The sequence below is a fragment of the Macaca thibetana genome, chromosome 13 (genome assembly GCF_024542745.1).
Source record: "Macaca thibetana thibetana isolate TM-01 chromosome 13, ASM2454274v1, whole genome shotgun sequence".
Lineage (NCBI taxonomy): Eukaryota > Metazoa > Chordata > Mammalia > Primates > Cercopithecidae > Macaca > Macaca thibetana.
Genome location: NC_065590.1, coordinates 52,381,746 through 52,407,296, shown reverse-complemented (window position 1 = coordinate 52,407,296; position 25,551 = coordinate 52,381,746). Strand labels below are relative to the sequence as shown.

Sequence of the window (25,551 nt, the reverse complement as noted above, 5' to 3'; positions counted from 1 at the left end):
TTTGGTCACAAATCTGCAAGGCAGGCCACTGCTTAGAATGTTTCCCCCCTTTATCATGTGGCCTTTAGTTTTTAGGATTATGTTTTTCTTAGCTCATATTTGTCCGTATTCTGTCCAGCCTTTGGAAACTGTACAGGCCCTGAGGCTCTCTCGGTCTGCCTGTCTGAATACACTTTGGAGGTCCTCCCACGGCTGGAGCACCTGAGTGTTCCTGGGTTTGGATTCAGTTATCCAGGACTGTCAATCTCGGGGGTGATGCTGAGGAAGGAAGGAAGGATGGCTTCAGAGGCCTGGGGTCCCACATGAGGTCCCTGCTCTGTCGCCTACTAGCTATGTGATGGTGGGCAAGTGACTCTTTTAGGATGAGGATAATATCCACCTTATGGGATTGTTGTGGGAACTTAATGTGGAAGATGCCTAGCTCGGTGTGTGCACACAGTGAACGTGCACGTGAAGTGTTAATTATAACATTTTATTACGGAAATAAATCTTTTGAAGGGAGGGCTCCTGTTTCCTCCCTACAAAGAGGCCTTCCATATTGAGAAATACTGCATTCATGCAAGGGAAGATGAGGAGAAGCCAAGGAGGAGTCAGGAACATTCAAAGGGCACATGTTCTGATGGCCTGACGACACTGGGGACCTGTGGTTTTGTTTGCTATGAAGTTTAGAGGGCATTTGTGACTCTCAGTCCTTCTCCTGGGAAGCAGGAAAAACACTGAAAAAGACTTTTTTTTTTAATTTAAAAAATTAATATGGTCTTTGCATTTGTATCTTCTCTCACTGTACTTTCCTGTTTCAGATTCACACTCAGTGCACATTAAAATGATCCTGCGTAATCCTAAACATTTATTGAGAGAATGATTTAATGGAAAAATACAATAAAAATATTTTAAACTTTTGATAAATTGGTCGCCCCTCCCACCCCAAAAACAAATGACTGAGGTTAGAGGGAGAGGCAGATGGGATTGGGAGATGCATGTTCTTTGGAGGGAGAGAGACGTGGTCAGTGTAGAAAAATCCAAGTCAGACAGTCTGGCTCTTACCGGAAGAGGGTTGGTCCTTCATGGGGGTTAGTTAGCTTTAGTGCTCTGTTCCTCTTGTTGAGACAGCTGTAGTTTGGTATAAAGGGATAATGAAGAAGGAATACTACTAAATTTCCAGGAGGATTATTTATAATACTTAAAATGTGTGTATCACTTTCATCTTGGAGAGCATTATAGAACATTACTATAATACTAATAGAAGTCTTTGGAAAGCATTATCTCCCATGTTACAGATTTCAGTCTGAGATTTTCTGAATCAGGTTGTTGTTTACCCCAGCTTGCTCTAGTGGTAATATAAATCAGAGTCTTCTGGGTTCCAGGGCAGTAATTGAAAGCTTCTGATGCCTATCTTTGACCTGCCTTTTCCAACCTTCTTGGAAATTGCCTTCCTTCATGTAAGTATTTGTAGGGCTCTGAATACCCTTTAATTAATGGGGGGAAAACTTGTACCTCTCCCTACAATTATTCCATATTAGAAAATTATGAGTAAGACTTTGAGATACCTCAAGTGTCTCATTTGTGACATCAGAGTGGTGACTGAACTTACTAAACCTTTCCCCGAAGAGCCAGACCTTGCCTAAACTTAACAAAAAGGTTTAGAGTTGAGAATCAGATACGTTTACAGGATCATTTTTGTCTGTTTGTTTCTGACTGTCAAGCACAAGAGATCCACATGACCAATTTAAAACAGGAGGCCTAAGTGACCTATTAAAAATGTCAAACATTTATTTGTACTAAATACTACACCAAAAAGATATGGCAATATGAATGTTAAGATACAGAGATATAAAATGTATCCTAGATACATTTTATCTAGGATTTTTGGTAGGCTACACAAACAAACTTGAACAAAGTTTTTGAAAAGGAGTAAACTTTCATTTTTTTTTATTTTTATTTTTTATTATACTTTAAGTTCTAGGGTACATGTGCACAACGTGCAGGTTTGTTACATATGTATACACATGCCATGTTGGTTTGCTGCACCCATCAACTCATCATTTACATTAGGTATTTCTCCTAATACTGTCCCTCCACCAGCCCCCCACTCCCCGAAAGACCCCAGAGTGTGATGTTCCCCGCCCTGTGTCCAAGTGTTCTCATTGTTCAAGTCCCACCTATGAGTGAGAACATGTGGTGTTTGGTTTTCTGTCCTTGTGATAGTTTGCTTAGAATGATGTTTTCCAGCTTCATCCATGTCCCTGCAAAGGACATGAACTCACCCTTTTTTATGGCTGCATAGTATTCCATGGTGTATATGAGCCACATTTTCTTTATCCAGTCTCTCATTGATGGGCATTTGGGTTGGTTCCAAGTCTTTGTTATTGTGAACAGTGCCACAATAAACATACGTGTTCATGTGTCTTTATAGTAGAATGATTTATAATACTTTGGGTATATGCCCTATACCCTGTTGGTGGGAATATAAATTAATTCAACCATTGTGGAAAACAGTGTGGTGATATCTCAAGGATCTAGAACTAGAAATACCGTTTGACCCAGCAATTCCATTACTAGGTATATATGAAAAGGAGTAAACTTGGCCGGGCTTGGTGGCTTACGCCTGTAATCCCAGCATTTTGGGAGGCCAAGGTGGGCAGATCACGATGTCAGAAGATCGAGACCATCCTGGCTAACATGGTGAAACCCCGTCTCTACTAAAAACACAAAAAATTAGCTGGGCGTGGTGGTGGGCACCTGTAGTCCCAGCTACTTGGGAGGCCGAGGCAGGATGGCGTGAACCCAGGAGGTGGAGCTTGCAGTGAGCCGAGATCATGCCACTGCATTCCAGCCTAGGCAACAGAGTGAGACCCCGTCTCAAAAAAAAGAAAGAAAGAAAAGGAGTAAACTTTTATTTAAGGAAGGATGAAGTTAAATAAGCAAAGGTACCCAGAGACCCCACTAAGTGATAGATACTAGCTGAGTGCTTTATTTAACATGCCTACTATTCTATCGCTAACCTACCATTAGAAAAAGCTGGCAGATGGACATTAAAATCTAGCAAAACTATTTTTAGATAACAAAGCTTTTTGATCGCATGTACAAAAATGGATTCAGATGGTGGTGGGTAGGGGGCACTGTCAGTACTGTTACTGCAATCAGGAGCTCTGGGAGTCCACTGGGCTTTTCTAGCTCGACTTTAGAGAACTCCATCCAGCCTGTCTGTCTCAGTGTCCTTATCTGAAAAACAAGGGGGTGAGCTGGATGGATTCTGAGGGCCCTCAGACCTCTAAGATTATGTATATGCTCTTAAGGAGTTAGCACGCTAACGGGCCGTTGTTACCAAGGTAAGTTTTGGCGTCTTTTCCTGGTGGTTTCTGTGTACACAGTATGACACAGAGTATGTATTGGTACAGGGATTATAGCAACCTTTGTCCTTCTCCAGGAAATAATGCCCCGTGACTCTGACTCAAGACCTAGTCTCATGTTAATTTTTGATAATGTTTTATGTTTGATGAGTCAGAAATGCAGGCTCTTGTAGAGTGTTATTAACAAGAACTAGTGTAACTTTGATTATAATCACTACAAATTACAGACCTCTTTCCTGTGTAATGATTTTTGCCGTTTGCCCTTCCATGATCTCTAATAGGCCAACTACAAGGACAATTTTTTGATCAGTAAGAACCTTGGTCGGTTGCTTCCTAAGCCCTTATTATGAGAAAATTATTTGTAACAGCAAACTATGTATGTACCCACATTGACAGGATATCACTATTCTTTAGCTGGCTGGGCAAGTCTAAGTGTTTCAGGATAGTTGATGATGGGGGTATCACAAAACCTTCGGAGTAAGAAGAACTTGTCTGGTATCTGTTAAAGTGATCTGTTTACATATAGGCATTCTCCTGTATATGTGCATACACACACTCCTAAGTTGTATAAATGTGTACCTGCCTGCTTAAATATGATGCGTTCCTACTATTTCTAAACTACCAATTTATTTCCCCTGTGTTTTGAGGACTCAATCTCAAAGATGCTGACTGAAAAATAAAGTTTTTGAACAATTTCATGAAGGTTGGGTTTGTCGAGATCATGAGGTCTGACTGTAGTGACAACTCTGTGGGAAATGGATAAACTCTGATAAACTCCACTGCACACAAATGTGAGGCTGGGAGGCAGTAACTAATTAATGAGGCCTTTTGTTGTAAAAATGAGAGTTGGCAGGATTCTGAGTAAATATCTTTTTTCCTAAGGGTGGAAGATAGGACTTGGAGAGATCAATGTGTTGGTTGTCAGCATTTGAGAATGTTTGGTTTGAGCTTCAACGTCATAGGTGGGGATCATGTGGCTTTAGAGCTGCTGTTTCTTCCCCTGCCCAGTGGTGCATTCCTTGTCTTTACTGAAGTATGTTTTTAAAATTCATTTTTAATTGTGGTTAAAAAAAAACATACACATAACATAAGGTTTACCATGTTAACCATTTTTAAATGTAACTTCAGTAGAGTTAACTATGTTCACATTGTTGCACAATCAGATCTCTAGACCCTTTTCATTTTGAAAAACTGAAACTCTACAACCATTAAACAATAACCACGTTTGCCTTCCCCCAGCTCCTGGCAACCACCAGTCTACTTTCCCTTTCCATGAGTTTAACTCTAGATACTTCATGTAAGTGGAATTATGAGTATTTGTTTTTTTTTTCCAACTGGCTTATTTCATTTAACATGATGTCCTCAAGCTTCGTCCATGTTGTAGCATATGACAGAAATTTTCTTCTTTTTAAGTAATATTCTAGGTGTATACCACATTGTGTTTATCCATTCATCCACTGATGGACGCTAGAGTTGCTTTCACCTCTTGCTATTGTGAATGATACTGCAATGAACATAGGAATGCAAGTGTCTCTTTGAGATCCTGCTTTCAATTCTTTTGGATATATATCCAGAAGGGGGATGGCTGGACCATATGGTAGTTATATTTTTAATTTTTTGCAGAACCTCCATACTATTTCCCACAGCAGCTGCACCATTTACATTCCTACCAACAGCGTACAAGGGTTCCAATTTCTCTACATCCTTTACTGAAGCTTTTAGAATGTTATCAAAATATGGTATAATGGGAAAAAGGCACCAACATGGTCTCAAGTTGTGTTTTTCTTGGTAAATGGTAGTTAAAAGGATAATGGTGATTAAGGTGTTGGTAATAAAAATAGTAATGAAAAGAGGTGAGTGGAGAGAGAGTTACAGGTGAGCTTGGCAGGTATTAGAAAAGAGCTTAGTCTTTCTCTTCTTTCTCTTCATTCTTCACCTGTCATTAAAATTCTAGTTGTGATGAATAAATCCATTTGTCAGGTATTTTTTTAAAATGCCTCCTGAGTAGGCTGTTCCCTTAGGACACCATAAGAATAATAAAGGAAAGGTCAATGTATAAAACTGAGAAAAAGGATTTTTAAACAACAAAATTTGCTGAGGCCAGCTTTGTGTATGGTTCTACACTGGGCTGGAAGGATGAGATGGAAGCTGTGCTTGTACCATATCCTGGGCTGTCATTCTCTCTGAGCTGGTGCCAGTTGGACATCAGAGAACATAAAAAGATATCACTCATCTAGCACTCAGGACAGGCCTTTTGGCTCCACCTTTGTGTTGGATGCTGGAAGGCAGTGAGTTTTCCCTGATCACAAACCCTGGGCCCACTTCATTGACTGGCATGAGAAATGCATGCTATTTCCTTTGTCCTTAGCTTTCTCTACCTTCAGATTTGCTCTAGAAATGGCAGCAGGAATTCAGAAGGCCTGCTTTCTCATCACCAGCATGCCAGTAGCTTGCTTTGTAACTCTGGGCACACGGCTCTGTGCCTTATTTCTCATTTTTCTTACTATAATGAGATAGTTGGCTTATATAGAGGAAGTTTTAAAAGGAACTTCTGACACTTGTTAGGACTTTTAGCTATCATCTTCTAACTGTGAAGGATTAAGGTATGGATGAGGGGGTGTTACCTAAGCTCTGTGATTTACCATATGGTGCTATCTCCCTCACAGAGTTTCATCAGTGTTCAGGTTTCAGAAATGGCTAAATCATTTTGAACTGTTCCTTAAAGAACTGGGCTGGGGATATGGGGTGAAGGTTCTGTAAGACTTGCATTTGGCCAGGCGCGGCAGCGCACGCCTGTAATCCCAGCACTTTGGGAGGCTGAGAAGGGTGGATCACTTGAGGTCAGAAGCCTGGCCAACATGGTGAAACCCTGTCTGTAATAAAAATACAAAAATTAGCCGGGCATGGTGGCATGTTCCTGTAATCCCAGCTACTCGGAAAGCTGAAGCAGGAGAATCGTTTGAACCCTGGAGGCAGAGGCTGCGGTGAGCCAAGATCGTGCCGTTGCACTCTAGCCCGGGCAATAAGTGTGAAACTGTCTCAAAAAAAGAAAAAAAAAAAAAAGACTTGTATCTGTCCTAAAACAGCGTATAATATTTTCCAAGAGCATTATGTCCTCCATGCTGCAGCATATGACAGGATTTCTTTGCTTTTAAGTAAGATTCTGTTGTATGTATATTACCAGTTTTTAGAGATTTTCTATTTCTGATCCTTTGGTTTTAGGGGAAACGTTGAAAAAGCCAAGTGAACGGCTCATGGTCACATAGCCAGTCAGTGTTAAAAGCTGAGAATGGAGTGTGCTCTTCACTTCTCTTGAGTCTGTGTCTGTCGCACTTTCCATTATTTTAATTAAGCAGATAAGACTGGTACATAAGAAGAGATAAGCAATGCTCTCATAGAGTGTATGATATGTACTGGATGAGGGAGGCTGACATTGCTGGTGTAGTGTTTCTAGGAAGGAGCCATCATCCCAGCTGAGTAATCTGGGAAGCCTTCCTAGAGGAGGGAAGGCTTTGAGCTGGGCTTCAAGGATGAGTGGACTTGGGACGAAGAGGTGAGGGGAGTGCCAAGAGCAGAGGCATGGAAAGCCCAAGACAGGTGGGGCACTGATCAGTTTGGTTGGAGCAGAGGGGACAGTTAGGAGGAAGAGATGGGGACAGACATTTATTGAGCATCTGTCTTGTGTCAGGCACAGTATCTGGTCTTTGCCTGTGCCATCTCAGTAGCCTGAGCATAGGAATGCCATCCTGGTCATGCACTTGTTTGAGGACATCACTTTCTCCCCACCCCTTGGGACTTATCTTCCTTACAGTAAAAGTCAGGTGTAGTTTGATCCTGCCAGAAATTACCTGGTTTAAAATGGGGAGATAAAGAAAAGAGGGAAAAGTGTTGTATGGTGTCTGTAAAGGTCTCAGAGGTAGCTATAGTATTTAATTATTTTACAGTAAGTCTGGAGCCTGCCTCCTACTTACTAGGCAGCTGGCGGGCCTTGGCGCTCCTAAGTGACTGAGTTGTCCATGAATTATTCAGGGCCTGTGCCCAGCAATGGCTGCCTAGCAAAGTCTTATGCAGGGAGGCTGTGCTATCTCAGTGAGAGATCAGCAGAAGCTCAGGTGCTGAGGAGGAAGAAATGACTGCACCCTTAAAATATTTCACATTTTAACACGCCAGGGCTGCACACGTTGTTCCATATCCCTGCAACTGGGTAATCGGGACCTGTTTTTCAAAGAGCAAGAAACACACCTCACACCCCCAGTTACACTACCTACACTCTCATGTTAGAATGGCACACGTCAGCAGGGATTTGGTTAGAAGCAACATTAAAATTGCACAGGTAAGATGGAATAGGAACAGAGTGTTTGTGTGGAAGAAATCCTGCTCTGCTCTGATATTTTCTCAGCCAAGTAGAGAAATGTAGTTGTTGCTTAATTTAGAATGGTACTTACTGTAACTATCAATAGCTGGTACTGTCACTAACCTGTTATTTGTTATGTATTACACCCTTGTGTTTGTGTATGTGTGTGTCCTAGTGTGTCTGATTTCCTCAGCTAGGTTAAAAGTCCCTGCAGAGACGAAATCACTTCTCACCATGTCATGAGTCCCTCCAATAGCCTGTGCCCATGGTTGGGGCTGAGAACGTATCGGATGAGTTGACTTTGGTTCTCTGTAGAGGAGGAGTATGTCTTGATGATGAGATTTGCATGCCCCCCACCTTTCTCTTTTCTCCTTCCCTCTCCAGGTGCCTGTCTTACCTGCCCTTTTCACATTTTCTCTTCACAGCTCCTGGAAAAGGTAATATGGGTGTGAATATACTTGAGGGCAGGGCCCAGAGTCCTGTTTTCACAAAGAATAGATTTGTCTTTATTCCTTACCCATTTCTTTCCCATGAGCTCTGCTACCCAGGGAACAGTATCTTCTGACTGCCCCATATCACTGTCGTAAAACTCTGGCTTGATGGCTGTGAACACCTGTGTGTGTGTCAACTGTTTCCTTCGATGTTGGAGGTGAAAAGCAGAACGAAGAACTCTGGGCTAGAGCAGGCCTGGCCCCAACTGCATTCCTTAGATGTTATTTTCCTTTAAACCACTCTACCTGCAGCAGAGGAGCCCAGCCCTGGCTCTGGCTACTGTTACATTCACAGGCATAGCAACACCTGTTTGCCAAAGCCGGGGCCTCTGGACCAGGGCATTCTTTTGTCTGTGCAGGGAAGCTTTGCATGTGTAGATAACAGGCACGATAAGAATGCAGAAAGGTTTGGCTGGGGTAGAAGATTCAATAAACTACATTCCTTCCCCAGGACCTTGGGTGCTTGTTTCCAGTGTAACTTGCCATTTTTCTCCTGCTCAGCAGTGATCTCAGGTGTTTTGTATTCAGGTCTGATATGACCAGTTAGGCAAGAAACGGAAAGGATATAAATGGAAACCAGCTTTGCCCTGGTATTTCAGATTCGGCTGCATACTTAGATGGTTTTATGGGTGTGGGGGGAAATAGGGGACAGGTGTAAAGAGAGGGATAAAGAACCATCCATATCCTTCATGGAACACAGATAGTAATTGCTATGGATAGAAAAATACCTTTCGTCCTCTCTCTAATTTTTTTTCTAGTTATTTTGAGTCCTGAAGTTTCAAATCTGATAGTCCCACCTCAAATAAACATTGGCTTTTCTAAAATATAGGACTTCTGTAACTTGTTTCATAGTAAGTATTGTGTTCTGGTTATCTCTGAAGTGTCACTGCTATAAAATGTGATTCTGAGTATGCCTTTCCCAGTGCATGATGGGCTGAGTTAAAGAGAAGGGAATGGAGTGTGTCAGTATATCCCAGAGGGAGGACTGGTCCTGCCACTGAGAAACACCCCTCTCCAAAAATCCAGAGGGGTGGTTCCCAGCCTTGGTCTTGTGTTCCCAGCCTAAGGTCTGTGATTCCACATGAAACCTGCAACATTGTGCGGCTGATAGCTTCCTTGGTGAAGTAAGAGATGGCCAAAAGTGGGACAGAATTAATTTTTGAAATTTATCCTACAAGGAGTTTAAAGCCTAGCAATCATAGCCATGAAGACGGTACTATAATAGTATCTTTGTAGACATTTATCTCCCTTAATTTATAAAACAGCTCTATGAGGTTGGTCCCATTATTGGCATCCCAACTTTTCAGGCATAGAGAACCAAGATTAAAATGTGGCAGAGCCAGCTTTGTAGGTCCCAGGTCTGCTTTTTTTTTTTTGGAGACGGAGTTTCGCTCTGTCACCCAGGCTGGAGTGCAGTGGCGCGATCTCGGCTCAGTGCAACCTCAACCTCCCTGGTTCAAGCGATTCTCCTGCCTCAGCCTCCTAAGTAGCTGGGATTACAGGCACATGCCACCACACCCAGCTAATTTTTGTATTTTCAGTAGAGACTGGGTTTCACCATGTTGGTCAGGATGGTCTCCAACTCCTGACCTCGTGATCTGCCCGCCTCAGCCTCCCAAAGTGCTGGGATTACAGGCGTGAGCCACCATGCCCGGCCCCAGGTCTGCTTTTAACTACCTTTTCTCCTGTAGCTTCACATGTCCAAGCCCTGATTCAGATGCTCACATGGGCGGTACTCTAAGTTGAGAAGTGGTCTCACCCATGGTTTTCTAAGAATAGTGTGAGTTGTGAGGGAAGGGGAAGTGCTCCTGACTGCTTCCAGCTGCCCAGGCCATGGGCCTTGAGTGGGAGGTGCCATTGGGGAAAAAGGAGACGTTCTAAAGAGGTGGCAGGCAGGTAGCAATGGCATAGAAATACCATTGTCAAATATGCTATGCCAGTAGGGCTTTTGAAAATTGTTCTTTTGCGGGGAAAAGGAGATTTCATATAATTTCTTCTGTCTTTTGTGTTTTGCTGGATTTCATAGTGGTATGCTTGGTTACTTGGTTGAGTTTTCTGGTAAGTGGGGAAATTTCCATTGAAACAGGGCTAGGTTTTTAAGGGCAGGTTTTAGGGAGAAAAGAAGGTGGCAACTAGTAGTCAGTGAGTGGGAGGCTTTTTGGGCGTTAGTGGAAAGAAAAGAATGATCTCAGTTAAGGATTCAAGAGTGGGAGAGGTGGGCAAGAGGTTCCTAGGAAGGGAGTGGGTGGGCCAGAGAGGTACGACAGAAAGAGAATTAGAGAGATGAGACAGAAACGTAATATAAACCAGTGCCTAGTGCAGCATAAATGCAGTGGCATGGTTTGGAGCCGCTTTTCTATCTGGCCATGCTAATGGAAGAGGATTATTTTAGCATTGTTTTGGTTTCCTATAAAGAAATGCTTAGGAGTAATTAACTGGCTGTGGTCACCCAATCCCAACGGACTTGACACCGATGAAGAATGAAAGACAGTTGTGGAGATGGCAGTAGAAAGCGGCAGAGAATTTGGCAAAACACATCCTGTGTGAAACTTTGTTGTTTTCTGTTCCCATCACTTCTTTCCCAGCTCTTGGATTGGTTTTTCAAATCCCAAGGTTGAATGTGAACAAATCCCATCACATTTTGACATTCTGGACATCCTCTCCCAGACATACTGAGTCTTGATAGTGTCTGGATGTTCAGGAAATGAACATCTAAAGTTTCACCCACTCAAGCTTGCTGTAATGCAGGAAAAGCATCCATCTTTCCCCTCAAGACTGTGTAAAGCCTCTTAGAACAAACAGAGGCTTAATCTTACCTTGCCACATGCTAAGTCATACAGAATCTTAGTGTACAGGTCCACCAAGTATGAGAAGAGGAACAAAACCAAACAAGACCTAATAAAGCCCACTCAGAACCACAGAACCCTGCAAGCAGCAAGCTCTGTGTGAACTAGCAGAGCATGTGCCTAATCCTGACTCAAAACTAAATGTTGTAGAGGTTCGTGTAGAGGCCTGCTTAGGTTTAAGGTTAATCGTGATGCCACTTATGTGATTTTTCAGAAAAGCTTAGGATCCCATAGTAAGCTGGATATACTCTGAGCATATAGGAGAAACAGCAGAGGTGGGGAGATGGGGAGCACGCTGACTTGGTGGATCTGGGGTCCATGTGTTGGCTGTGCCACTCAGCAGCTGGGGCCCTGGGCAAGACACTGTATTTCTGTGAACCTCAACCTTGGCTGCAAACTGGAGACCACACCTGCCTCACAGGGTTAGTCACTTGAGAAAATGTATATGGAAGCATTCTGTAAGCTACCAAGTATGATGGTTCTGGTTAATATGGCCTTTCAGTTTATGTGGAGATTGATGATAACTCGGACTGCAGTTAGAACTGGGACCTAAAGGTGAACCCAAATCACTAATACATTTAATACTAAAAATTCCAGAAGGAATTTTTTGTGACCATAGATTCCAAACTGTTTTGTTTGTGGACAAAGATCGAGAGGCCCAGGGAACATGAGAAACATGCTCAAGATTACATAGCTCCTTGGCACTCAGAAATTAGGGTAAGCCTGAGTCCCTGACTCTGGACTTGAGTCAGACCACAGCACTTGATTTGTTCCATCCATACCTTTGAGCCATTTTCCCACTGACCTTTTCCTACCTGTGCCAACTTAGGGCTGAAACCTGTGCACAGAGGACATGCTCAGTTCGGCCCTGCCTTGGAACATCTTCCCCTGAGTCTGATAAGCCTCATTCACTAGTCTCATCTTCATAGCTTCTTCCTCTTCCTCCTCCTCTCTCCTCATTTTCTAACTCCCTGTAACCTAGCCTTTGCTTTTATTAACCCAATTGACCGACTAATTGGCACACTGAATGCCTCTTCTCTAAGTTTTATTTTTTAGTTTGTTTTGCAGCACTCAAGACCATCTACCCTCTTTCCTCTTTGAGTCTCTCTCCTTAGATTTTCTTTTTTTTTTTTTTTTTTTTTTGAGACGGAGTCTCGCTCTGTCGCCCAGGCTGGAGTGCAGTGGCCGGATCTCAGCTCACTGCAAGCTCCGCCTCCCGGGTTCACGCCATTCTCCTGCCTCAGCCTCCGGAGTAGCTGGGACTACAGGCGCCCGCCACCTCACCCGGCTAGTTTTTTGTATTTTTTAGTAGAGACGGGGTTTCACCGTATTAGCCAGGCTGGTCTCGATCTCCTGACCTTGTGATCCGCCTGTCTCGGCCTCCCAAAATGCTGGGATTACAGGCTTGAGCCACCGCGCCCGGCCTCTCCTTAGATTTTCATTCTGTAACTCCCTGGCATCTCCACTGGTTTTTCTTCTTCCTCCCAGACCCAAGCCTCCCCCAGGGCTCCATGCTTAGCCCCTTGCCTCTTACCTCCTTTCCTAGATTTAACCCCACAACTATCTCAGCTCCCACCTCTGCACTCAGGACTGTATCTTCAGTTTTGAGCTCTAGTTCCACATCCTTGACTGCTCCAGACATGTCACCCAGTGGTATTGCAGGTAACTCAGATTCCACCTGTCTAGAAGGAAATGTGCAATTGTCCCCTGCACCCCTCTAGCCAGCTCTGAAACCCCGAGAGTCTTCTTTGTCCCTTTCCTTTGATCCTCCCACATACAGTTAGTTACCAAAGTCCTTTGGATTAACTTTTACGTCAGCCCATTCTTTTTCATTTGATTGCTCCTTTGACCTGGACTATTGCACTAACCACCCCGTTGACCTTGCTGCCTTCATTTCCTCTCCTTTCTGCCTATTTTTACATACCACTTCCAGATTAATCATCTCTAGAGTCCAGCCCACACCCTCTACTCCCTTGGCTCAAAAGTCTCCAGTGGCTCTAGACCAATCTTAGTTCTAACTTGCTTTTTGGGGCTTTCCTCCCAGCCTGACGGTTCCTTATCCTCCAGCCAAACTGCAGCACTTGCTGGTGCTGTTTCCTGGGCGTCCATGCTTTTACTGTGCTGCTTGAGAGGAGGCTTCTCCCTTGTTCCAGCCTGTTGATGTGTTTCAAGGTCTGATCAAAATGCCAGTCCCTCCTAGAGTTCTTCCCACCTGCCTTCCTCCAGAAGGCAGATGTGTCCTTCTTGTCCTCTGAATTCTTACAACTGCCCTCCCCTGGCCCTTACTGTATTCTTTTTTTTTTTTTTGAGACGGAGTCTCGCTCTGTCACCCGGGCTGGAGTGCAGTGGCCGGATCTCAGCTCACTGCAAGCTCCGCCTCCCGGGTTCACGCCATTCTCCTGCCTCAGCCTCCCGAGTAGCTGGGACTACAGGCACCCGCCACCTCGCCCGGCTAGTTTTTGTATTTTTTAGTAGAGACGGGGTTTCACCGTGTTAGCCAGGATGGTCTCGATCTCTTGACCTCGTGATCCGCCCGTCTCGGCCTCCCAAAGTGCTGGGATTACAGGCTTGAGCCACCGCGCCCGGCCCTACTGTATTCTTTTGGTACTTTACTGTTTGCACATTTGTCCCATTTCCTTTGGCTAGCAACACTCCTGGTCATTTTTGAATCCTCTAAAACACCTGGCAGTGTGCCTTGCATACATTAAATACTGTAAATACAGAGCAGTAAACACTGAAGAAATAAAGAATGAATACCTCTGGCCTTCCTTTACCTCCTCCCCACTGCTGAACTGGAGGTGGTCATATGGGCCATAAGGGATCTGTCCTATTCTTCCCTGGTCCCAACACACCAAATGGATTTCCATTTCTTACCTCTGATCCCTATGGGGTTATTAAATGTGGGGTTATTAAACCCTTCCCCAGTGTCCAAACCTTTCTAATACTTGCATGTGTTCACTCTGCCTGGTTCATTCAGTGTTGACTTTGCAGGATTGAGTGTGGCTGCACTCGTCCCAGCTCCACTGCCATCATATTATGTGCAACCTGGTTAATTAAAAAGTATTTCATGTACTACCCCATACTAGAGGGAGCTGAAAGGGAGATAATGAGTGGTGACTCCCTTTCTTCATTAAGTGGCCCAAAGATTAAAAATAAAACGTTATAATTTAGCAAAGCACTTTGTAATCTCATTTTCAGGGCCAAAGCTGGACACTTAGAGACTTACCATTTCACCAGTATACTTAGTTGTGAAGAAGGGCTTGTTAAAAAGATCTTCATTGAGACGGTTCCCAATTTAACTTCTTTTGTAGTCTTGATGGGGGTGTGTGTGTGTGTGTGTGGGTGGGGGATGCAAGGAGGGGTGCATTTTTAAGAATATACTCTTTAATTTTGAAAGTATGATAATTTTTAGAACATTTCCACATCATCTCAGTGACCCTGTGGAGGTGGGCATTAATTATTACTCAGTCTGACAGCTGAGGTTTAGAAAGAATCCAGGGTTTCTTCTAAGGTCACAGGGTAATGAAGAGGCTTGGCCAGGACTAGAAACTTAGGTCTTGGGAATCCTAGTCAAGTGCTTTTTCCAAGACCAAATGTTTTGTAATGCCCTGCCTAGCCTCCCATCAGCATTGTGAATTGGCGGCACTTAGGGGCTTTAAAATATGTTCTACATCTTAGATGATAAGAAATGTTGTCTTCTCCTCCAGGTTGGGCCTGGCTTTCAAAAGCCAAAGGCTGACATGTGGAAGTATTAAAAACCTAGTAATGTGGCTGGAAAGAGTTGGGGGTTGTTCAGTATTGAACAGTTAGGTAGGCTCTGGGTTTGTTTTAACTCTAAGCCTGGACAGGATGCAGTTACATCAATTACAAGTGCCCTGGGGACTGAGGTGAACCTGGGGTGGGGGCCCACCTCTTTACTGCAGATTGGAATCCCTGAGGAATGAAATTACCTTCTTCAGTGAGTATTGCTGCAGGGCTCCAAACTGGAAATGCCAAAAGTGTAATTTGTTGTGTGCCTGTTTAGGTAGTGAAGAAAAAGCGGGGACAGGAGGGTGGAGAGAGGGGGGAGAACTAGAGTCAAATGATTTTCCAAGAATACATTTTGATTATTCTCTTTTCTATGTAGAAGATTTCATTTTTGGTTGAGATTGGTGGGAGAAGAAGCTGGGAAGGAGAGATTTAAATTTTTGGAGGACCACAAATTTAGAGGCCTTGTTTTACAAATCAGAGTAGGAATTTGAGGGTAGTTTCGGTTCCCTCATCTCCCCACCGGATCATAAACAACTCCAGGTCAGGGATCTCGGCCGTGTTTACCTGTGTACCTTTTTCCCACAATGCCTTGCAAATCGGTGTTCCCATAAATCTTCCTTGCGTCGAATTCCTATCATAGGCCTGTGTTATTCCGGGAAACCACCGCCTTAATATCCCCTGATGGCCGCGTAAGTCAGTCGAGATTCTTCACTGAGCCCGAACTTACACCTCCCGTGTCTGTGGCCCTGCACTGCGCCCTGAGAGTGACTTTGTCTGACTTCTTCCCGGTGGCGCGCCGGACCGCCGCCGCGTGGTTGGCGCCAGCGCACTGGGGCCGTCGCGCGCGCCCAGGTGCGGGCCGCGTTACCTCCGCAGACGCTGGAGAGTGAATGAACCGCGCGGGCCTGGGACCCTCGGGGCTCCTCACTCTCCCGGCCGTCCGGCGGGCACGCTCGCCTTTTCAAGTGATAGTAATCGGAGACTTTTCCGCTACATGAGGCTCAACAAAAGATTGTAATTCCAGCAGCTCTGTGTGGGAAGGCACCACCAAGGCTCGGACCGGCGGCGAGTCCAGGGCCCGGCCCGGAGTCGGCGGCTGCCGGGCGGCTGGGGCGACCACGGCCCGTGCAGGACCGGCAGGGGGCCCCGGGTCGGCCAGGCTCCCCCGCCCCCCTCCTCGTGGTACAGCCTGCGTTTCTCCTACAATGCTGTTATGCTAATCAGGTGACATCACCGCCGAGCACACGGCGAGTGGCTCCTGATAAAATTACAAACCGGCGGCCGCCGCGGGCAGCCGGGAGGAGGTGTGCGCGCTGCGCCCGCGAGCTCCCGGGCTCGGCAACCGTGGCATGCTTAGGATTGGCCATATTTAAGAATTCTTTAGTAGAACCTGCGCCTCCTCTCTGCTTCTTCCTCCTTCTCAGTAATTTATTTCGAGCTTCCAGGCAAGGGCCACGGAAGGAGGGAAAGCACCAAGAAATTAGATGCCTGTGTGGTAACTCGTCGCCGGACTAAGGTGGACTCTTCTGCAGCGAACTTCCTATCAGATCACCCTGCTGGACTTGCAGACCGGAATGGGGTTCGCCTAAGGATCCGAGCGCTGCGGAGGCTGCTGCGTGTTGGATGGGAGTGGGAGGGGTCTGGAGCGGGATTTCCAGGGCGCAGTCCGCCCGGGCGTTACGCTGGGCATAATGGAATTGCAGAGGACGTCTAGCATCTCCGGGCCACTGTCGCCGGCGTACACGGGGCAGGTGCCTTACAACTACAACCAGCTGGAAGGCAGATTCAAGCAGCTGCAAGGTAAGCCCCCTCCCAAAGGCCGGGCCTGTCCTGGGGCCGTGCCAACGGGGGTTCTTGGAGGCTCTATTTGCGCCATATGGTACGTGACCCTAATGAAGACGGGCGGCTTCACAGCTCGGCCCCAGACCCTGTGGTTGGCTGCGGGTACCCCATTCACGACTTAGGGAAGGCAGTTGCTCATACTTCTCTCCAGAAGAGCCACCATTTGGAGTCCCTCTCTCTCCAGCACCCTTTCGGCTTTCTAGGTTGTCAAATATCTGCTGCACACACGTTTTCTTTACTTTTAGCTAACTTTACATCCTAGTAGATCAGTACTTACAGACTTATTAGTATGCAGGTATTTGATTCCGGGTCGCCACTGGCTCCCAGCCCCCAGCCTCTTACCTCTGGGAAGCTTTAAAGGTGTAAAGTGCACTGCTCAGATCCAGTCCTGTAGAACAATAGCAGAGGGGAGGAGGGAGTGGTCTTTTTGTTCCTAAGCCTTCGGTAAATTAGTTTTTTATTCAGAAGCTTAATTTTAATTTTTCTGATGTGTTGGGAAGACGCTTCCCATTTAGTGGGCTTTGTAATTTCTAATGAAAGCCAGTTAGTGTCATTTCAGTGCTATGGGTTGGATTAGTTGGATCAATTACAGGTTTCTTGGAGTCTGTTTAAGGCTTAAATAATTGAATGAGTCCAATATTTTACTGAACATATTTTTAGGGAGAGCAGGAGCCTGCCTGTGCACCAGTGTGCTGTTTGTTTTCCCTGCGGCCCCTGCAGCCCTCAGCTGTCCCTGCCCAGCCAGCAGGCCCTGGCCAGCAGTGTCTCAGAGCTTGTACGTGAAAAAAGGTTGCTAACTGAAAGCAGAACTCCTTCCGTTTGGAAGCCCTTGGAGTCAGTAGTAGGCTGGGAATGGCTCTCGCACTGTAAAAAAGTAGTATTCGAGGACTGTGTGTTTCTTATTTTAACTCTTCTCAGTGCTGCAAATGTGGTTCCTGTGAGGAGGAGGAAGGAAGGAAGCCGCTCAGCCCTAGAATGTTTTCATTGGGAAGAGGGGGGAGGATATATTTCATTCATTGGTTTATTTGTCTTGTGAAATAGTTGACAGTAATGACACTTTTCTGGAAAACAAGAGGCAGAACAGGACGTGATTTTAAACATTTGCTGGGCTGTGCCGCATTCCTCTGGCAGTTAGCTCAGAGGAAGCTCCCTTCGCTCTGGGGAACGGCTCTGTCTCTTCGGTTCATCCCTCTTGAACTCTTCGGCAGTCAAATTTGCTTTTTTCAAAACTTAGGCTGGGGGCGCTTGCAAGTAGTGAATAGAGAAGTTGGGATGCGGGGGCGTTCATTATCTAGGTCTGTGTGAGGGGCCTGTGGGTTTTCGGGTCGGAGATTCACTGCGTGCTGCTCCTCTTCCCCTGGCCCGGACTCCCTGCTTCATTGTGTCATGCCGCCTAGGGGGAAAGCACCCACCCGGATCGACAGCCGAAAACCAGCACCACTCCCCCGCCAGCCCACGCCTGGTAGTCTCAGAAAAAATGCAAAACTAGGAGAAAATAGAAGAAGGTATGAGGGAGGAGCGCACCCCTAGGCCCACCCATAACAAAAGGCTGTTATTCTGAAAGGGCTGAGGAAGGTTGTAAAACTGCTCGCGGGAGAAGGGTGGAGCCTACACACAGGAAATCTTAACTGTCCTCTCTGGACCACGTAAAGTTTAAATTTAAAAAAATCGCCATGTGCCCCTGATATTTTATCTCATACGCTTTTTCTCAAGGAAATCCCTTTGAAAGGGGTAAACTTCGTGTTTTGTGTGGTAGCTTTAAAATTAATTTTTTTTAGTGTGACCCTTGTCTCCTAATTTAGCTCCAGTAACTTTCTTATTTTTAAATATTGTGGTTTAGGAGTTGCACAAGTTTAGTGTTGGTATTTCTGTAACAGAAAACCACCCATGCTGAGGAATTGAGAAAGGGTGAATTAACTTTCAAGTATGGTGGACCTCAGGAGAATTACACATTTGTCAGCATCCTTCAGAACAAATGGACCGATTGCGTTTTAAACAACCCTAGGAGAATTTTGATAAAACACACACACACACACACACAAAACCTTTCTTTAATTCCCATTCCTGGTTTTGTATTTTGTTTGGTATTTGTAGTTCAGATTATCACATATTTTTGATAACATATAATTTCTATCCGCTGATTTAATTTTGTACATTCCTGCAAGGGTGCCTTTTTTACTTTTCTCGGTATAATCTTTCCTAGCACATAATCTCTAAATATTGGCAAAATGCTCCTCTGAAACTGTATTGGATTTTTTGTTTTTGTTTTAAGAGACAGTGTCTCCCTCTGTTGCCCAGGCTAGAGTGCAGTGGCAGAATCACGACTCACCGCAGCCTTGAAGTCCTGGCTCAAGCTGTCCTCCCGCCTCAGCCTCCCAAGTAGCTGGGACTATACCATTTCTGGCTAATTTTAAAATTTTTTGTAGAGACAGAGTCTCATCATGTTGCTCAGGCTGGGTTGAACTCCTGGCCTCAAATGATCCTCCCGCCTTCACTTCCCAAATTGTTGGGATTACAGATGTGAGCTACCTTGCCAGTCCTGTATTGAGTTTTCAATGCCTCTGATATGAATTTATTTATGTATTGTCTGTGCCTGATAGTGCTATGATTTTTCTGGAGTTGTTTCTGCATTTTGGCCGGTTTCAAGTTACTTTCCACACTGGGTCCTAAAAATTTCAGGAGGTGTACCACAGAATGAGATTTGGAGTTCTAGCTAAGGAGAATATGATATTAAAATGAGTCTGGTCTATTTAGGTAAAATAGTTTGTAGAGATTTATAGTTTATAAATTTATAGAGATACAAATGTATAGTTTAAAATAAATATATAGTTATATATTTATATGTAAATATAAATAGTTACATATAGTTTAAAATAAAAAGGATGGTCATAAATTTATAGTTTATAGAGATTTATAGTTTGTAGAGATTTGTGGGTCAGTAAATAAGTGTGTTAAAAAAAAAAAAAAACCTCATTGAGATACGAGAGCGATGGCTTTATCACACGAAGGCTCCTGGCATAAGAAGACAAGCCCTTCAGCCTCTCATGGCTTTAGCATTCACCACCAACACACACACACACACCCCCTTCCTCTTTCTCTTTTTCAGATTTTCACCTGCAAAATTAAGTTATCACATTCCTCAGAATCAGTTCATGTATTGTATGAAGTGTATTTTTTTCTCTATTAAAGAGGAATGTTGAAATACAACAAAACCCAACCTCCCATATTTAGAGAACTGTGTAATAACAGAGGTGCAGGTTCATGATAACCATCTCTCCACTTGACATCAGGCAGCTTAACTCCTCATGAGAGAACACTCATCATGCAACTTTCCCCCTCAGAAACAGTTGCTTGTGCCCATTGTGTAAATGAAATTCTAGACTCTAGCTTGGCCTTCAGAGATTCTCCCTAAAATGACTCCACTCCACTTCTTACTCTAACATATTCCAATCAAACCTAGTAGGCAGGCCTACAGCTCTTTATAAAACCCATCCCTGGGTTTCACGTTTATGTTCTATGTTTTGCCTCAAATGCCCTACTCTTCCATTTCATCAATAGAAATGCTTACCTTATTTTTTTTATTTTTATTTTTATTTTTTTGTAGACACAGGGTTTCACCATGTTGCCCAAACTGGTCTTGAGCTCATGAGCTAAAGTGATTGGTCTGCCCCGGCCTCCCAAAATGCTGGGATCACAGGTGTGAGCCACTGCACCTGGCCTAGAAATGCTTACTTTTTTTTTTTTTTTTTTTTTTTTTTTTTTTGAGACAGAGTCTCGCTCTTTCGCCCAGGCTGGAGTGCAGTGGCACGATCTCGGCTCAGTGCAAGCTCTGGCTCCCAGGTTCACACCATTCTCCTGCCTCAGCCTCCCAAGTAGCTGGAACCACAGGCACCCGCCACCACGCCCGGCTAATTTTTTGTATTTGTAGTAGAGACGGGGTTTCACGGTGTTAGCTAGGATGGTCTCGATCTTCTGACCTCGTGATCTGCCCGTCTTGGCCTCCCAAAGTGCTGGGATTACAGGCATGAGCCACCGCGCCCGGCCGAAATGCTTACCATTTTTGAAGACTATACCTGCATTCCATTCATTCCATAAGGTTTCTTCTTTCTTGTTACGGTTAGTGGGGAAAAAAGATTTTGTTGAGTGTTTACCATGTACCAGTAAGAGCTTTCTATATGATATTTTGTCTGGTCTTTATAACATACCTGTGAAGTTTTAGAGGTGAGAAGATAGAGGCAAATAACTTGTCCAAGGTCATAGACATTGTTGAGTTTAGGCTGCACACTGTTGTTCTGTAACTTTCTCCTTTCAGACTTCTAGATGTTCATATTCATATATATTTTTTTCTTTTAAATGAAAGAGTGACAATATGAAATGTCCACCCTAACCTGGTTCCCTCTCCTGCCTACCTGCCCCCTGGAGGACTGATTCTGTTGGCTCTGGCTGTGAGGTTGTAATGAAGACAAGATCTAGTTTAAAAAGCATAAAAATGAACTTTTTCTGCCTGCTTTGCAGCCAGACCCTGACATTCAGCATCTAATCTTTCTGGAGAAGGTGCATTCTCTTAACTATTCTGGCTCAATGCGTTTGCACCAGGAGAGGTATGAAGGGCTCTGTCTTCCTTGGGACATAGAGATTCAAGAATTTCAGGCCGTGAAATGCATTACTGCCAAGTTTATTACATATTGAGAGTTGTCTTGTTGAATTTCTTAATTTTTTTTAATTTCTTAACTCTTAGAAAAAGTAAAGTGCTGATTTTGTACCTCTGAATCATGAAGAAAATTTATTCTTAAGTTTTTAGTAAATCCAGTTTGTTATGCTACCTGTTTGTCTTACTTTCTTAAACCGAGAGAAAGAAGATTGCTGGATTTACAACCATTTGTCATGAAGAAAATTTGCTTTTAAGTTCTTAAATTCAAAGTAATATCCTTCGAGTATTTCCCATTGTGACACTGAAAAGAATTAATGACATGGTTATTTGTGGGGAGGGGGAATAAGAGGAGACCGGATTTATATAAGAACATTTTGGGGTCTGATGAAAGCATAAAAGATTGGCTTTTTGGTCTGGATACCTGCCAATACTGTAGTTTTTATAAACCCGGACAACTTGGTTGGATGTCCTCCCCCAAAAGAAATAAAAATTCCTTTTACCAGTTTACCAGACTGTCAGCTCAAAATTTAAGTTTCCTATAGTTTTGTGAATTACAATCCCTTTTGAATGGTGTAGTAATAATTGTTAATGACTATAGCACTTAACTTTGATATAGATCATCTTGCTTAATTAAATGAGATTATTCACAGTACATAGTATGGAATCTAGTACTTAGTAAATTCTAAATAAATGTGTTTACTTGTAGTAATAATCCTGCGAGGGTAGATATTCTTTTTTGTTTGTTTTTTTTTTTTTTTTGAGATGGATACTCACTCTGTTGCCCAGACTGGAGTGCAGTGGCGTGATCTCGACTCACTGCAACCTCCGCCTCCCGGGTTCAAGTGATTCTCTTGCCTCAGCCTCCTGAGTAGCTGGGATTACAGGCGCCTGCTACCACGCCCAGCTAATTTTTGTATTTTTAGTAGAGATGGGGTTTCGCTATATTGGCCAGGCTGGTCTCGAACTCCTGACCTTGTGATCTACCCGCCTTGGACTCCCAAAGTGCTGGGATTATAGGCGTGAGCCACCACGCCCGGCAAGAGTAGCTATTCTCGTACTTTTGTAGATAAAGAAATAGATCATTGGATTATTATCCATCTGCATGAGGCTAGCTTTCCAGAATTCAGGTTTTCTGACTCCAAATTTGATGCTCTTACCATAGTACCACAAAGTGTGGGTTAGTGTGGATGATGGCACTCAGATGACATGAATACATACTGCTGGCATGCAACATTAATGTGTTAAGGGAGCTGCGCAGATTTCTGGACATGGGCTGCTCTCAGTTTTTGTTGCATTAGGAATATTGACAGTCAAGGGAATACCAATTTTTCTTAAATCTTTTAAGAACATTAAAAGTATTATTGGAGGCTAGTTATATAGAAAAGGAGGGTGATAGATAACTCCTTTTGAGGAAAAGATAGCACTTTTCTTAGGAGAGTGAGCCTAAAATCTCCCTGGCTGCTGAGAAAGCTTTCTGGATGATGGTTCCATGTCATCACCTCTCCTCACTCCTCATTCTTGGAAAAAGGGATCTGTGCACAGCCTCACTGCTGCTTCCTCTGCTTTAGTCTCTTTTCATGGCTTCCTAAAGTGTCCCCATGCAGTTGTCCCAGTCTTCCCACAGCTGGGCCCTGAGAAGAGTGCTCCATGCAAAAATGTCTGGGATTCATCTTTGCTGGGATTTGACTCTAGTCCCAGCTCCAGCTCCTGCCACACCTCTACCCACAGAAGTGGTTCCTTAAACCTGCCCTGCGTTTTTGCACCCTTGACACCCTACCCTGTTGGTTTCTTCTGCTGGGAATCATTTCATGTGTCAGGATCATTCTTTGGAGGTTCAGTTTAGATGCCACTTATTCTAGGCATTCCAGGAGGGAGGGGAGGTCAGCATCCCTGCTTGGACTCCCTTTTAAGATTTGAAGTTTCAGCGCTTGATCATTCACCTGTGATTTTCCAATACTGCCTTTTGTTACAGTTCCTGTCTGTCTTTTTGTTTTCCGTATATTTCATGAAGTCTGGGAGCCTAAAGACCAAAGTCTGAATAGTCTGTCTTACACATAGAAGCCACTAAATATTTGCTAAAGAGCAAAGTTAATGAAGTCAGTGTTATAGACTCCCTTGTTGCTGTGGTTCCCAAATTAAGATTTTCAAAATGAAGTTCCCATATCAGCTTCAGCATCATCTGGGAATTTGCTGGAAATTTAAAACCTCAAATCTCCACTTCTCCCCTACTGAATAAGAAATTCTGGGGTGGGGCCTACAAATAAATATTTCCGGCTACTCTGCCAGGTGGTTCTGGTGCATACTAAAATTTGAGAAATATTCCCTTATTGGATCATTTGTACAATCTTTGCAAAATTTTGTGGGGGTTGGAGGAGCAGATTCCTTAAGTTGCTCCCAAACAGGAGCAGGTATTATACCTGATTTCTTATAGAAGAATGAAGAATTGGGGGAAAATATGTTTTTCAGAACAAAATTGTGTAACAGTGGGAAAAACATGAGCTAGTCAGGAATGGACTCTGTGTTGCTTAAATTACAGAAGCCATTGAACATCTGTCTCAGTCACCTCTTCTACCTCAGATGACCCTCACATGGGGTCAGTTACCTGCCTCAGTTCTCCCACAGAGTTGGCTCAACAGCCACTATAGAAAGAGATGTAAGTTTAGAAAAAACAGAGATAAACATAATAGTGTGTGTAGGCTCTAAGGATAGTTCAGTAAGGCATCAAGTTTAGTTTTACTTATATTCTTTTTTTTTTTTTTTGAGACAGAGTCTCGCTCTGTCACCCAGGCTGGAGTGCAGTGGCCGGATCTCAGCTCACTACAAGCTCTGCCTCCCAGGTTTACGCCATTCTCCTGCCTCAGCCTCCCAAATAGCTGGGACTACAGGCGCCCGCCACCTCGCCCGGCTAGTTTTTTGTATTTTTAGTAGAGACGGGGTTTCACCGTGTTAGCCAGGCTGGTCTCGATCTCCTGACCTCGTGATCTGCCCGTCTCGGCCTCCCAAAGTGCTGGGATTACAGGCTTGAGCCACCGTGCCCGGCCTAGTTTTACTTATATTCTTAATAAATAATCTGTTGAATTTAACCTTAAAAAACAAAAATCCCAGCAACTTGGCATCTGTAAGGAGAGGCGGGCAGATCGATATCTAGGCTGCTTTCCTTATTTGAATAACTGCCAGGTCTACTTCAAAAGACTGTGTTGACCTTGGCCTCCCAAAGTGCTGGGATTACAGGCATAAGCACCTGGCTCCTGTAAGCACTTTTTCCAAATTTTTAATATTCTTTGCTGCATTGACCTAAAAGTTTGACAGGCCAAGCATGGTGGCTCATGCCTATAATCCCAGCCTTTGGGAGGCTGAGGCAGGTGGAACAACTGAGGTCAGGAGTTCGAGACCAGCCTGGCCAACGTGGTGAAACCGCGTCTCTACTAAAAATACAAAAATTAGCTGGGCATGGTGGTACACGCCTGTAGTCCCAGCTACTCGGGAGCCTGAGGCAGGAGAATTGCTTGAACCTGGGAGGCAGAGGTTGCAGTGAGCCAAGATTGCGCCAGTGAACCCCAGCCTGGGCGTCAGAGCGAGACTCCGTCTCAAAAAAAAAAAAAAAAAAAAAAAAGTTTGATGGTTGTTGTTGCAGAGAACCTGCCATTTAAAATGGCAATTATTGGCACTAACTTAGACTACTTTAAAAGCAGTAAGGATCCTAGGAAATAAAATACTAAAATAAAACTTTAAAAAATACAGGACTTGCTTTTTTGTGTATTCTACTTATTAACAAATATTTATTGATTACCTGCTTTTCAGTGAGCAGCTGTCATCTGGTTAAAAAGTATGTGGGTGTGTTTCAGCTGTGCTGGAAATGCTGGCTAAGCCAACTGATTAATAGAAGCAAGTGGAGAAATAAACTTGATCTAGGTAAGAGGTGAGGAACTGAGGTAGGGGAATCTATGCAGGTTCAGGATTACTGGAGCTTAAAGTACAGCATAAGAATGGGGTGGTAGGAAGGATTCTAGAAGGATAATAAAGGATGCAAGGCCCTGTTAGGTTAAGGAGTTTGGACAAGACAGTGGGAAGCTACTGGAGGATTTTTATTTATTTTTATTTTTTGGAGACAGGGTCTCTGTCATACAGGCTGGAGTGCAGTGGCACAATCTTGGCTCACTGCAACCCTCCACCTCTTGGGGTCAAGCCATCCTTCCACCTCAGCCTCCCAAGTAGCTGGGACTACAGGCATGAGCCACCATGCCCAGCTATACTGGAGGATTTTAAA

The 25,551-nt window shown here is 44.1% G+C and overlaps 1 protein-coding gene across 7 annotated transcripts in view; it reads left to right on the top strand.

Annotated features, from left to right (window-relative positions):
* The window catches only part of SPTBN1 (spectrin beta, non-erythrocytic 1), a 213,406-nt gene that overhangs the window by 84,820 nt on the left and 103,035 nt on the right, over positions 1–25,551 (top strand). For 2 of the 7 annotated variants that reach the window (XM_050753715.1, XM_050753716.1), the window contains exon 1: positions 16,083–16,591. The exons of the other annotated variants lie outside the window; for them this stretch is intronic. In XM_050753715.1, coding sequence (XP_050609672.1) covers positions 16,483–16,591 — 109 coding nt within the window. In that variant the 5' untranslated portion in view covers positions 16,083–16,482. Of the gene's footprint in view, positions 1–16,082; positions 16,592–25,551 lie in introns of those variants that run through there. 7 annotated transcript variants of the gene reach the window in all.